A 15,860-nucleotide genomic window follows, 5' to 3' on the forward strand; every position below is an offset into this window, starting at 1 on the left:
ATCTAGTGGAGACAAGAATAAAAAGATTAGAGAAAATGAAGGGGAAGAGGAAGAAAAGGGATATAGGGGACACAAATAGTAGGGGAAAAAAATTGAATTTTCAGGGTAATCACCCTCTGATGTATTACTGGGCTAAGAGCGTCTGCAGGTTGGTGGCATGTGTCCAATCAAAAGAGAAAAATATCGGAAATATTCAGAATTGGCACCATTTGTGAAGAAAAGGAACAGAGTTAACTTAGTAAGTTATCAGAACTGGGAAAATTAGAAATCCATAATTTTTCCCAACTTTCATGGGGCAAGAATAGAGCTAGGCTGGATAGAATGGAACCAGTGGTTGGCAGAACAAATAATAGTTGAACAATGGCTACCTTCAAAGAGGAGCTGCTTCAGATATAGACAAGACATATTTGTTCAAAGGTATTACATTTTGGGGGTTCAGAACTTTGAAAGGTGAGTGATTGGAACTCAAAATGTTAACATTTTGTTTTTCTCTCTCCACAGGTGCTACCGGAACTGTTGAGTTTCTCCAACTTTCTCTATTTGGCATAAGTGACGTTACAGGTAATGGAATAAAAGGAATGGTAGCAAGATGGATACAACAACTGGTTGAGTGGTAGGAAACAAAAAGTATTTGTTAATGGGTAATTTTCAGGATGAAGAAAGGTTTGTGGTGGAGTTATCCAGAGCTTCGTATTAGAACCCTTGCTTTTTCTAATATATATAAATAACATAGCTCTTAGTGTGCAGGGGAAAATTTCATAGTTTACAGATAACATAAAATATAGACAAATTATAAACTGTGAGGAAGACAATGCAGAATTTCAAAAACACTGACAAATTGGTGGAGTCAGCAGTTAGTTGTCAGGTGAAATTCAATGTGGAGTATTTTCAGATGATACACTTTGATGAGACAACATGGAGAAATAGCATAAAATAAAAGGTGTGCAGGAGCAGAGACCTGGGTTTATATTTATATAAGTAATTAAAGGTGAGCAAACATGTAGAGAGCTGTCAATAAAGCATACAGTATTCCAGACTTCATTAATAAGAGCACAAAGAACAAAAACCAGAAGGCTTTGCTGAACTTGTATGGTACACAGGTTAGACATCAGCTGGGATAATATAAAGTTCTAGGCATCATCCTTTAGAAAAGATATGAATGCATTCAAAAGAGTGCAGAAAAGGTCTACAAGAATGGTCCAGGGATCAGAAATCTCGTTAAGTGGACTGATTGGAAGTTGGGACTATTTTCCTTGGAGAAGGTTGAAGGGAGGTAAGTCGTTCTCAAAATCATGAAGGATATTGACAAGCTAGAGGCAAGAAGAAACTGGTAAAATGATTGGGAGTTGGAGGAGACAGGTTTGAAGTGATTTGCAAAATAAACAAATTTGAGGTGAGAAAAGACTTTATCACCTAGTCAGTGGTTTCGGATTGGAATGCACTGCCTGGAAGTGTGGTGGAAGGCAGTACAAATTGTTATTATTCAAGAGGGGATTGGGTGAATATTTAATTAAAAACAATGTGCAGGATTATGAAGCAAAGGTAACATTTGGCACCAAGTCAAATTACACATGGAGCAGTGCAGTCACAATGGGCTGAGTGCCCTCTTTCTGCACCATAATAATTCTGATTTTGTCATTGCTTTCTGAGTAAAATACTGGCTTAACACTGGAATTAATGTTCATAACAGAAGAGAAATACAGAAGTTTGCAAAGTTCACAACAAGAATAAGCCTACCTAAATAGTTGCCTTTACTGCACTTGAAACAATTTCAGACAGCATTTTTCACTAGAGATATGCACCCCTCCACATGCCTGTAGCTTCAAGGCACGAGGCTCCTCCCAATCGTTATCTGCACCCAAGTTAGAAGACCACAAGTTCCAAAATGTACTAGTGGAATTCTGTGTAAGCAATTCTTCTCTCATAGGTTAATTTTCTAGCAACAACATTTTGGAGCTATGAGGGCACGAAGCATACTCATTTCAATACAGGTGTTGTTTGACAACCATCAGGATGCTTAGCATGACCCGAGTCCAAACATGCTATTTTGATCATTTCATCCAGTTATCAACTTTATTTCTTTTCTCATTGTTTTTTCTGATCTTTTTCTTTTTCTTCCCGGGTTTCTCCAAGACACAATTTCTTGTCCCAGCTCTGCTTCTCTTTCAAGATACATACAAAATTTAAGATGCATTCATCACCTGCCGCACCTCACACTTTGTCATGTATTCAGATTTCAGTGCCATAAATTCCCTCAACAAATTCAGAAGCTAGGGATTTTTATATAGTTACTAATCTCAAAATACAAAAAAATGAAATAAGTATTTGCTGGTCAGAGGAGATGACAATTCTCCTTTCCCCGCTAGGTGATCTATTTACAGCAATGAGATACAGAAACAGAATAACGGATTTGTTACAGCTAAAAGGAGGACACTTAGTCATCCTGTCTGTGCAGCTCTCCAGATGAACTTCTCACTTAGTACTAGCCTTCTGTTTTCACCCCAAAACTCAGAACATAGCTATTTTAAAAGGAACAATTAAATTCCCCCAAATGCCTTGATTGAACTTACCTTCACCACACTCTCAAGCAATGCATTCCAAACCTAAGCTATTTGTTGTGCGAAAAATGTTTTCCTCATGTCTCTTTTGCTTCTTTTGTTAATTATTTTAAAACTGGGCCCTCTCATTCTTGTTCCTTTCATGAATGGAAACAAGGCACAGTGGCTCAGTGGTTAGCAATGTAGCCTCACAGCACCAAGGACCCAGGTTTGATTTCAGCCTCGGATGACTGTGTGGAGTTTGGACTTTCTCCCAGTGTCTGTGTGGATTTCCTCCCACAGTCCAAAGATGTGCAGGCCAGGTGAATTGGCCATGATAAATTACCCATAATGTTAGGTGCATTAGTCAGAGGGAAATGAGTCTGGGTGAGTTACTCTTTGGAGGGTTGGTGTGGACTTGTTGGGCTGAAGGGCCTCTTTCCACACTATCGGGAATTTAATTTCTCCCTTTTTGCTCTATCCAGAACTTCTGTGATTTTTGAATATACTGCAAAATTTAAAGGATGGAATGGTTATTTTGCAAAAGTTCTTTCTTCGAAGACAAATTATGCTTTGTAAAACAAATCTTTTGTTGCAAAGCAGCACATCCTCCCCAAACAATGCTACAGGGTCACATGCTAAAATAGATATTTCTATTTCCTTAATGATTTCTAGTCTAAATGGCTATTTTTGCTCCACATTAATGACCAATCTTTTTGATTTTGCTTATATGCATGTGGTCATCTATGAGTGGAACCATAAAAGATGGGTGAGCTACTAAATGAATATTTCGTGTCAGCATTTATTGTGGGGAAGGACATGACAGCTAGGATACTTGGGGAAATATATAGTGATGTCTTGAAAATGGTACATTTTACAGACGAGATGATGCTGTAGGTCTTAAAATATGTGAAGGTAGATAAATCCCTGGGACCTACCAAAACTTTGTGGGAAGCTAGGAAAGAGATTGCTCAATCATCTATAGTCATTGATGAGGTGCTGGAAGGCTGGAGGTTGGCTTATATGGGTGACATTACTTAAGAACGTTTCTAAGGAAAAAGAAGGTGACTACACACTGATGAGTCTTATGTCAGTGAAGGCTAAATTGTTGGAGGGGATTAGGATGGACAGGATTTACATGCAATTGGAAAGGCAAGGACTGAGTAGGGATAGTCAACATAGCTTTGTGCGTAGGAAATCAAGTCTCACTAACTTGACTGAGTTTGGAAGAGGTGCTAAAGAAGACTGACACAAGCAGAATGGTAGACGTTTTATATATATGGACTTCAGCAAAGCATTCAACAAGATTCCGTAAAGTAGACTGGTTAGTAAGTATAGATTATATGTAATCCAGAGTGAAGTAGCCAATTGGATACAATATTGACTTGAAGCTGGGAGACAGAAAGTGGTGATAGAGGGTTGCCTTTCGGACTGCAGACCTGTGACAAACAGTTGGACATAAGGATCGGTGCTAGGTCCACTGTTTTTTGTTATTTACATAAATGATTTGGATATGCAGATACTATTTGCAGATCAGACCAAAATAGGTGGTGTATTGGACAGTAAAGAAGATTATCTCAAAGTACAACGGGACCTTGAATGGATAGGCCAATGGGGCGATAAAGGGGCAATGGAGTTTAATTTAGATAACCATGAGGTGCTGTATTTTGGTAAGGCAAAACAGGGCAGGACTTATACACTTAATGGTGGGGCCACAGGAATATTGCCGAACAAAGAGAACCAGGGGTGCAGGTGTATAGTTTTTTGAAAGTGAAGCTGTAGGTAGACACGGTGGTAAAGAGGGCTTTTGGCACGCTTGTTTTCACTGGTCAGAAACTGAGTATAGGAGTTGGAATGTCATATTGCAGCTCTGCAGGACACTGGTGAGGCCACTTTTAGAATATACTTTTGGTGTACAATTCTGGTCACTCTTCTGTCGGGAAGATGTTGTTAAACTTGAGAAGGTGCAGATTTACATGGATGATGCAAGGGACTGGAGGGTTCAAGTTATAGGGAGAAACTGAATTGGCTGGAGATTTCTTCCTGGAGAGGCGGATGGTTGAGGGGAGACCTTATAAAGGGTTATAAACTAGAGGGCATGAGAGGGGACAGATTTAAAATAACCTGGGTGGGTAACATTTTCACACTGTGGGTGGTGCATGTATGGAATGAGCTGCCGGGGAAGTGGTGGAGGCAAGTACAATTACAACATTAAATAGGCATCTGAATGAGTATATGAACAGGAAGGGTTTAGAAGAATGTGGACCAAATACTGGGAAATGGGTCGAGGTCAGCTTGGAGGTCTGGTCAGATTGGAGGTCTGGTCAGTGCAGACGAGTTGGACCTAAGTGTCTATTTCTGTGCTGTATAACTCTACGACTCTAAGTTAAAGAGACAAGGTTAGGAACAGAACAAAAAAGGCAAGCTTGTAATGGAGTTGAGGGGAGCATAGATCAAATCACCAAAGGCTTTAATATGATACAAAGAGAAAGACACAAAGACTGATAAGAGAAGTAAAAAAGCAAAGATATGTCTACAGCAGATGTAAATAGTACACTCCTGAATATTTAACCATCTAAAAGCAAAGAAGAAATAAGACAAAACAAGAGAGAGGAAAAAGCATAAAAGGATAAAGGAAATAAATGGGAGGTTGAAATCTAAAATACTTGAATTTTATGCTGAGCCCAGAAACTGTAAAATGTTGAAAGTTAAAGCGTTGTTCCTTGAGCTAGTGTTCAGCTACCACTGTCTTTGGCAGAAAAAGGAAGACAGAAAGATCAGAACGGGAAATATGTTCAGAAGCAAAATAACAGGACTAAAAGCTTATGGTCATGCCTGAGAACTCAATAGTGTTCTGTAAAGTGATCAGTAAATCTACATTTGGTGTCTCCAAGTAAAGGAGACCACAGAGCAGTGAATTAAGTGGAACAGACTGAATATAGTATAGCCAACTGCTATTTCACCATGAAGGTGCATCCAATGCGTTGGATGTTGAGATGAGAGGAAGTCAAAGGGCAGGTCTGAACTGTGTGCTTAATAATACCTTAATAATACTAAAGGTTGGGAAGGAAGGTTGGGGCGGCACAAGAGTAGGTCAGTGGTTCCCAACTTTTCAAGGCATGCTTCAATGAGATAAAATTCCATGGCATGCTCATTATTTTGTGGCTGAATTGATTGGTCATAAACATTTACTTGCAGTTACTATGGTTACAGCCTTATGAGAGAAGATTGCAACCGAGTGCTTACAACAAGCCAAAGCAGGATTAAAAGCATAGATGTTTGAAATCCATCACAATAAAATTCAGTCTTCAACTGCCAGCACAGAAAATCTGCTCAGCTCAACAACTTCTAACTATTTATGATCAATGGATCAGAGAAAAATATAAAGCACAGTAACCTGGGCCTAGCAGCATGCACAGAGCTTTTTTGTCTGGGGAGGAATTAATGAGTAGCATCTGAAAATCTTGCTGCACTCACAAGTATTGTCTCCCATTGCTTTTCGAGTATGTCAGTGTTGAAAATGCGAGCTCCCAGAGATCTGTTGCTGCAAACAGCAATAATATGGTCAGTGATTATCGGATATTCATGTCCAGCCAAGACGCTTTCTTTGTGTGGGCCATCCGTAGCTCTGCATATTCCTCTTTTTAACAAAAACTTTCATGATGAATCAAAACAGATTGAACTAAAAGGATCACATATCCAGTCATAGTGTTCACATTTGTTGAGGGAAAGTAAAAGTCAAACTTCTCTTGCAGTACTTTGAGGTATGTGAATATGATGCTATGCATCTTGTTAGCTACAACTGCTGCTGATGATACTAGTGGAATCATCTCAAGTGCACTCCCACCATTGAAACCCTGATGTTTATCTGTGATTGTCAGGATTGCCTCATTCGTCTCCTGTATTTTAGTAATCAGCTCATTCAGATGCTGGAAAATGATTGCAAGATATGCCAGCTTAGTTTATTAGTAGTCAATAGACAATAAAATCCTTAAAGGCAGTTCGTGTAAATTGAAAACTCTCTCAGTTCTCCCCAAAGCTCATGAACAAAGGAAAGAACCTTCCCTCGCAATAACCATTGCTCCTTGTTACGTAATAATGAACTCTGATGCTTAGCCCTATCTTAACCCACAAAGTGATGAACAAATATGATTTCAGTTGTGATTTTACATAATTCATGATTTGCATGGCTTGCTTTAACACTCCAGTTAAGTCTGGTGGAATTGTTTTGACTGTAAAAGCTTCATGGTGGAGGATGAGGATGGTGCTCTGCATCGCAGGATTTTCTTCTTTTAGCTTATGACAAATCCATTGATTATTCCCATCATGAGGATTGGTCCATCAGTGCAATTGTTTCAACACATGGCCCAGATAAGTTTGTTTTCTTTCAAATAAAAACTGGAGACATTTCTTCACAAACCACATGACTTGGTAGCTCTTCACAAAAAAAGAAGTCTCACAAATGGAATTTCTTTTCAAAGTACCAAACATTGGCCACCAGCTGGCAGTGTCTGTTTGTATCAGTGGACTCAATCTGCAAAATAAACTTCTCACTAGTTGCCAACTTCTCTTCCATCACAATTTCGAAATCACGTGTTATGTTGTCAATTTGCTGTTTAGCTATATGATCAGAGGGTGGAATTTTATCAATCTCTTTTGTAGTATCAGTTCCTGATATACATCCTTTTTTTATATACAAAGACAGGATTAAGACAATGGGATGGGGTTTCAATGGGATGGGGTTTGCTTGTTGTGCTCTCTCAAGCTCTAGAAGTACTGAATGTGTTTGTTTGCAAGAGATGAATGTTTTGTCTGTAAGTGGCGTCTTAACCTGTTGAAACAGTGTTTGCCAACTTCACTCTGCAGATGAGACATCAGTTAAGGAGCAAACAGCATCTTCTGTCTATGAAAATCCAAAGGCCAGATAATTATAATTGTACTGTCTTTGAACAGTTCTTGCTTTTTTCCCTTTGGTTTCACATATTTAATGGACTGAATTAGCAGAGTAATCACCTCTTGACAAGATTCTTTGAATCTATTCTAAGACTTGGATCACGAAACAAAAAAAAATCCAAAAATATTACAAAATCCATGCTAATGTAAATACATGTCGGACACTTCAGTTCAAGCCATTCAACAAATGTGCGCCACTTTTCTGTACACGTGCAGTTTCTTCTCATCCCGGAGATATGATCCAAATGATTGCACATGCTCATACTGAATGTTTAGGCCTGTGCATGAGCAAGTAGGCTGCATGATCAGCAGATTTTGCAACTTGTGCACATGTATCGTACCGAATGTCCATGCATGTGCTATATTGGCAGTTTATGTAAAGTAGCGTTGCTTCCTGCAAATTCCATGGCACAGTTCTCACCTTGCTGTGGCACACCAGTTGAAAACTTCTGGACTGAGGAAATAATCTGTTTTTGGAATGCTGAAAGGAGAGGGGAGGGGAAGATGCATTAGTAGCGGCATCACACTAAAAGTGGCAGAAATGATGATGGATGATCCACAAAAATGCATTGTGAAGACACAGGAAAAAACTTCTAACAGTCTGGGAAGGGAGAGAAATGAAAAAACTAAAGTCCACAGAACGGGCATGGTCGAATGCGCTGGCAATTACTGAGGCAGGGGAACCTTGATTGAGAAAAAGGCATACGAGAACGAGTATGTAAGATCAATTCCTTTACAGGACAGACATGATGGAGATGGAAAAACTGAAAGAATGGAACAAAGTTTTTACAAGAAGCAAGTATGACAACATGTAGTAAAGTAACTGTGGGAGTTAGTGGGCTTTGCAAATGTAGGTTTAATCAAAATATAGCAGCTATGATGAGAGGGCTCAGATACAGACCATGTAAAAGAAAGAAAAGGTAGAAATTGCAATGTGGGGCAAGACCACGATTCAGCACTGACACAATCATCTATGTATTAGACAGCTACAGTAGGTACAGACAAAGAATGCCGCAAAGAATCTGACAAAAATGCAGACATGGCTTGGACTTGTGTACAGGTATCCATAGTAGTATCTTTTATTTGGAGAAAACAAATGGAATTAAAATAGAAGTTGATTATTGTGAGTACAAGTTCATCCAGGCAGGGGAGGGCTATGGTGGTCAGGGACTGGTTGGGCCTCTAATCAAAGATTACGAGTATTTCCAAAGGGGTCCTTTATCAAACTTTATCAAAAGGTTGTTAAAAAAAAGAATGAAATGAATGAGAATGAACTAAATTGAAATATAAAATACCTTACAAATTGTTTTACTAAGTACATAAAGTGTACTTCTCTTTGAAGAAGATACAACAGCAATTAACTTGCAAATTGAGGAAATGGCAGGGGCATTTAACAAATACTCCAAGTACGTTTTTACAGGGAAACATTGCTTCCTTCCAGATATAAATGGTATGCTAAGGGTTAAAAGGAATCAAGAAATTAAGGAAATTAATATCAGAGAAAAAGCTTTGCAAAAACTCAAGGGATTAAAATTGGACAAAGCCATGAAGCCTGACAGCCTTCAGTCTCGGATTCTAAAAGAGGGAGCTGCAGAGATAGTGGATGAGCTAAAACTTTCGAAAATTCTTTAAACTCAGGAATGACCCCATTGAGTTGCAAATTGCCAAAGTATTAAACTACTTTTCATGAAAGGAGGGAGAGAAAAAACAAGAAACTACATGCACAGGAGGTATAGTTAGTAAGTTTGTAGATGGACACCAAAATTGGAGGTGCAGTGGATAGTGAAGGTTACCTCAGAGTACAACAGAATCTCGATCAGATGGGCCAATGAGCCAAGGAATGGCAGATGTAGTTAATTTAAATAAACGTGAGATGTTGCATTTTGGAAAGGCAAATCAGGGCAGGACTTATACACTTAATGGTAAGATCCTGGGGATTGTTGCTAAAGAAAGATAACTTTACTGTTCAGAGCACTGAGTAGAGGACTTGGGAGGTTACATTGCAGCTGTACAGGACATTGGTTAGGTCACTTTTGGAATACTGTGTGCAGTTCTGGTCTCCCTCTTATAAAAAAGCTGTTGTGAAACTTGAAAGGATTCAGAAAAGATTCACAAAAACGTTGCCAGGGTTGGAGGGTTTGGACTATAGGGAGGGACTGAATTGGCTGGGGATCTTTTCCTTGGAGCACTGGAGGCTAAGGGGTGACCTTATAGAGATTTATAAAATCATGAGGGGCACGGGACAAGGTCTTTTTTCTGGGTTGGGGGAATACAGAACTAGAGGGCATAAGTTTAGGGTGAGAGGGGTAAGATTGAAAAGGGACCTCAGGGGCACCATTTTCACACAAAGAGGGATGCATGTATGAAATAAGTTGCTAGAGGAAGTGGTGGAGGCTGATACAATTACAACGTTTAAAAGACATCTGGAAAGGTACATCAATAAGAATGGTTTGGACGGATATGGGCCAAGTGCTGGCAAATGGGATTAGATTAATTTAGGAATTCTGGTTGGCATGAATGAGTTGGACCAAAGGGTCTGTTTCCATGCTTAAAGCTCTATGAACCCATGTTAGACAAATGCCAATTGGTAGGAAAATCTATTACTAAGCTTTAAAAAGGCATTTAAAAAAGCATTGGATGATTTGAACAAGTCACAGAGATGTACAGAATGGAAATAGATCCTTCGATCCAACTCATCCATGCCGATCAGATATCCTAAATAAATCTAGTCCCATCTGCCTCGATATCCCTCAAAGCTGTTCATATTCATATATCCATCCAATTGCCTTATTAAGTGTTGCAATTGTACCAGTTTCCACTACTTCCTCTGGCAGATCAATCAATACACACACCATCCTCTGCGTGAAAAAGTTGCCCCTTAGATCCCTTTTAAATCTTTCCACTCTAACCTTAAACCTATGTCCTCTAGTTCTGGACTCCCTCACCCGGGAAAAAGACCTTGTCTATTTACCCTATCCAAGCCCCTCATGACTTCACCTGAAGGTACAGTGCTGCAAAAGCTTGTGATTTCAAATAAACCTGTTGGACTATAACCTGGTGTCATGTGACCTCTGGTGTTGTCTACACAGTCTAAAACCGCACTGCACATCATGATTTTATAAACTTTTATACAGTCACCCCTCAGCCTCCAGCACTCCAGGGAAAATAGCCCTGGCCTATTCAGCCTCTACCTACATCTCAAACCCTACAATCTTGGCAACACCCTCATAAGTCTTTTCTGAATTCTTCCAAGTTTCACACCATCCTTCCAATAGCAGGAAGACCAGAACTGAATGCAGTATTCCAAAATGTCGAACCAATGTCCCGTACAGCCACAACTTGGCCTCCCAACTACTGTACTCAATGCAGTGATCAAAAAAGCCAAGCATTCCAAATGCCTTCTTCAATATCATATCTACCTGTGACTCCACTTTCAAGGAACTATGAACCTGCACTCCAAGGTCTCTGTGTTCAGCAACAGTCTCCAGGACCATACCATTAAGTGTATAAGTCCTGCCCTGATATGCCTTTCCAAAATGCATTAGCTCACATTTAGCTATATTAAACTCCATCTGACACTACTCACCTCATTGGCGCACTTGATCAGGGTCCAATTGTACTCTGAGGCAACCTTCTTCACTGTCCACTACATTAACAATTTTGGTGTCATCTGAAACTTACAAACCACATCTCTTAGGTTCACATTCAAATCATTTATAGAAATGATCAAAAGCAGTGGACCCAGCACCAACCCTTGTGGAACACCACTGGTTACAAGTCTCCAGTCTGAAAAGCAACCTTCTACCAACACCCTCTGTCCTCTACCATCAAGCCAATTCTGTATCCAAATGGCTAGTTTTCCCTGTACTCAATGTGATCTAATCTTGCTAACCAGTTTACCATGGGGAACCTTGGTAAACATCTTACTGAAGTCCATATAGATCATGTCCATTGCTCTGCCCTCATCAATCATCTTCGTTACTTCTTCAAAAACTGAATCAAGTTAGTGAGACACAATTTTCCATGTACAAAATCTTGCTGACTAACCCTAACCAGTCCTTACCTTTCCAAATACATGTAACTCCTGTCCCTCAGGATTCCCTCCAACAACTTAACAATCATGATGTCAGGCTCACTGGTCTATAGTTTCCTGGCTTTTCCTTATCACCTTTCTTAAATAGTGGCACCACGCTAGCCAACCTGGTTTTCCGGCATCTCACCTGTGTCTATCGATGGCACAGATACCTCAGCAAGGGGCCCAGCAATCACTTCCCACAGAACTCCAGAGTACACCTGATCAGGTCCCAGGAATCTATCCACCATTATGCCCTTTAAGATGTCCAGCACCTCCTCCTGTGTAATATGGATATTTTTCAAGATGTCTCTATTTATTTCCCCACATTCTTTATCTTCCATATCCTTCTCCACAGTAAACACTGATGCAAAGTCCTCATTTAGTATCTCCCCTATCGCTTGCAGTTCCACACATGGGAGGCCTTTCTGATCTTAAGAGGCAGACGTAGAGTGGTGCTGGAAAAGCACAACAGGTCAGACAGCGTCAGAGGAGCAGGAAAATCAACGTTTCGGGCAAAAGTCCTTCACCAGGAATCCAGAGTCTATGAGGGATCAGTTGGTTGCGGAGGCAAGCACTGAGGAAGCAGGTGTGGCTGTGGCAGCAAGTCTGTTTCAGGACATGGTTGAAAAGCTTCAGGGCAGAGGAAATGATCTGGGGGCTCACCGAAATCCTTGTAGAGAGCGGAGGAGAACTTCTTCAAGGTAGGCATCCTTGCAAGAGGGTTTGCAGTAAGGTTAAAATCAACTCGGCGAAAGTGAGGACTGCAGATGCTGGAGATCTTTAATAGGCCCTATTCTCTCCCTAACTACACCCTTTTGTCATTAATGTATTTGTAGAATCCCTTCGGATTCTCCTCAACCTTGTTTGGCAAAGCTATCTCATGTCACCTTTTTGCGCCATTGATTTCCCTCTTAAGTATACTCCTACTGCCTTTATACTCTTCCAGGCATTTACTCAATCTCCACTGTCGATACCTGACATATGCTTTTTTCTTTTCCATGACCAAAACCTCAATATCTCTGGTCATCCAACATTCCCTACACCTACCAGCCTTGCCCTTCACCCTAAAAGGAGCAAATTGCCTCTGGAATCTCGTTACCTCATTTTTGAAGACTTCCCATTTCCCAGCCGTCTTTTTACCTGCAAAAATAGCCATACGTCCTCATGCAAGGAATGCAGGAAATTAGCATGGAACTATACTGAGCATTTCAAAAAGCAAGTGGCTTGCTTGCTTTTATTGTAATGGAACTGGAGTATGGTTGTATTAAATGTTGTTCAGACCACATCTGGACCACTGTGTGCTGTTTTTGTTTCCACATTTAAATGAAAAATGTACTTGCGTTAGATGCAGTACAGTAAAGGTTCACTAATCCCGCAGAAGACCCTACATTGGGAGTATATTGGATCTATACTGTATGGGATTCAGAATACTGAGAGGTGGCCTGACTAAATGTCTGCAGCAAAGCTGGGGGTGGCATTCAGCATGCACCCGCCCCTCTCCGATTCTGAATCCTCCAATCAGGATTCTGACTCTCCCAGAAGCTAGCAAGCACACCTGACATAGTTTTCTTGTGATTCCCCCCCATGACAAGTTCACTACTCACCACCTTGTTGGTATCAGTAGCTACAGGATGTCCCCTTAAGTGGAATTAATGGCCTAAATTGGTGCTGACCTTATTAGGGTAGATGTGGGAAGGTGGCAGCAAACTCCTAGCTTCAATATCCACTCCATCCCCACCCACAGCCCCAACCCCAACTGTCCTCCCGTTCACTCACTCCCCACAAGACATGGCATCAGATTCCACTCTTCATTATTATTCACCAGTAAAGGCAGGAATTGGTTTAGCTCAGTTGACTGGATTGTTGGTTTACATAGCAGTGTTATGCCAACAACATGTTCAATCCTCATCACCAGTTTGAGGTTATCATGAAGAACTTTCCTTCTCAACCTCTTCCCTTGCCTGTGATGTGGTGGCCCTCAGGTTAAATCATCACCAGTTGCTTCTCTCTAATGAAAGAGCAGTCCCAATGGTCTGGTAAGACTATGGTGACACAACCAGCAACAGGTATTGGCCTATGCAGGAATACGTTTATTGAAAACATTATGCTGTAACTGTGCAAAAACATTTTTAAATTTCTACACTTAATGATGGGAAAATTGATGTTGAGATAGGCAAAATTTAAAAATGAACATTTATTTTGAACAGAAATGATTTTTTAAAAAGTCATCACAAAATACATTAAGCAAGCACACAGCTTTGGTCTTTGAGAATGTTGATTTCATTAGTAAATCATTTGTTTTGCATAGAATTATTACAAAACTTAGCACTGACTAAACCATTCCTTAAAACAGCATCAACTGTGGTAAATTTTTCATTCCTATCTACCTGAAAAAAAACGATGTGACTTCAGAGTAAGATCCTTTCTGATCTCTTGTCCATTTTCTTGGCAAAGTTTGAACAAATAAGAATTCTCATGACTGGTGCTATGCAACACTATTCTTTTTCTGTATAGTCACCAATAATTGGGTAAATTAGTATGTACATACGTGGAATCCCCACTTGTTGCTTTCTTATTGCTGGGCCAATATTCAGTTTTTTATCTTTGTAATTCAACTTTTCTGCCTGAAAAGGATAAGATGTAAAAGCACAATGTATTATATCTATCATGTCTATAAGAAATAACACCAAGTTTATAGTTCAAAATTGCTGTATGAATGGATGATTTAAACATAAAAACAAAAGTTAATGTAATATCTATAAGAAATAGCATCTAAAGAAAGTAAAGTAAAACACAGTTTATAGCCGTGAATTCGAAAAACACATCTTTGTAATACCTATTATTATTTTGCTACAAAATAAAGAACACATGTCAGCCATTATGAAGTATAATGCTATTTATTACCATTACTACTGAAGGTAGGCATAATGTTTTGTTGGTCGCTAATATAGCTCAAAAACTAATGAACAGATTTCAACGAAACTTGTACACAGTAAGGGTATGGCCTGAGAAAGAAAGCAGTAAGTTATTAGTGGAGATGAGGATTGGGATTCTGGATTAATTTCCAATTATCTATCCAATAACATAGGCAAATTGATTTTCTTGTCAAAATGTTGTAGGCTGCTCGCTTGGAACACTGTGGATTGTTTCATCTGTTGTGGTGGAATTTGTTAGAGCCATCATAAAATGAGAAAAGTTTTCATGGATGCAAATTAGCCTGAATCCTCATTTGTCAAATGGATGGTCTTAATAAAAATATTTATTATTTCAACAGTGCAATTGCAATACATCAATCATGAGTGAAAAGCCTCAGAGAAGAACTGTGTAACTATAATAATATTGAATTGAGAGAGTGCAGCCAAAGTATCAACTCTACCAACTGCTGTCACCAAATGTATTGATTCTGCATTAATTTCTTGCAGATGTTCTGCAGTGAAATATAACTGTAAATTGAAAGGTGCACAACAATGCTTTAATTGCCAGATGAAATAACAATTAAACTAATCAATTTAAAGAAGGCTTGAATCAAAAGGGCCTTAGTCCTTATTTTTGAAATAAAGCTTTCCTGAACATTAACAATCTGTGATAATATTATCAACTCAAAATGGATATGGATTTTAGAACACTCTTGCACAAGACCCTTTTCAATGACTCAAAATAGCTAGAATCGTTTTTTTTCCAACTCAGAATATACTATATTCTACTTATAGTATACACAATTTATACACTCCCAGAGGATTATTGAGTAGTGTATAATAAATGTGTAAAACCTCATTTGGAAAATAGCTGTTGTTAAATAAGTGAATAATCTACCTTTAGCTTTAATTATTTATTGCAAACACACATTGTAATTCACTTTCAAATAATTTGAAGACAGTATATTTCCTGATTGCTAACAGCAGAAATTTCTAGAATGATACTGCAAAACTGTCTGCAAAGGTTAACAGCAGGCAAAATAAAACAAATTTCAATCAAGACTTTAGATCTCGGATAATCTCCATCTTCTAAAGGAAAACAGAAAATACAAATACGAATCCAATGAGTTGAAGTGGAATTGGAATGCAAGTCCTTCCAAGATTATGTATGTTTTAGAGAATGTCACAATTCTTTTTCTGATCGTCACTTGAAACAAGGATGGAATTGGCCCGTGGTAAGAATTTGCACTTGGTGTCTTCCAGTGGGAAGCTACTATTTGGCACTTGATCTGCTCTTCTAATAGCCAAAGGATTAGTTGTAGGATTTGTTGATTGATAATCAACCTGTTTGGCCACATCACAAATATTTAAGAATATCCC

General features: G+C 39.2%; 1 protein-coding gene across 1 annotated transcript in view; it reads right to left on the reverse strand.

Moving 5' to 3' along the window:
• dazl (deleted in azoospermia-like) overlaps window positions 1-15,860 on the reverse strand; it is a 157,994-nt gene that overhangs the window by 97,040 nt on the left and 45,094 nt on the right. The window contains exon 5 of the mRNA XM_060828127.1: window positions 14,114-14,189. Coding sequence (XP_060684110.1) covers window positions 14,114-14,189 — 76 coding nt within the window. The remainder of the gene's footprint in view (window positions 1-14,113; window positions 14,190-15,860) is intronic.

The sequence above is a fragment of the Hemiscyllium ocellatum genome, chromosome 7 (genome assembly GCF_020745735.1).
Source record: "Hemiscyllium ocellatum isolate sHemOce1 chromosome 7, sHemOce1.pat.X.cur, whole genome shotgun sequence".
Taxonomy (NCBI): Eukaryota; Metazoa; Chordata; class Chondrichthyes; order Orectolobiformes; family Hemiscylliidae; genus Hemiscyllium; species Hemiscyllium ocellatum.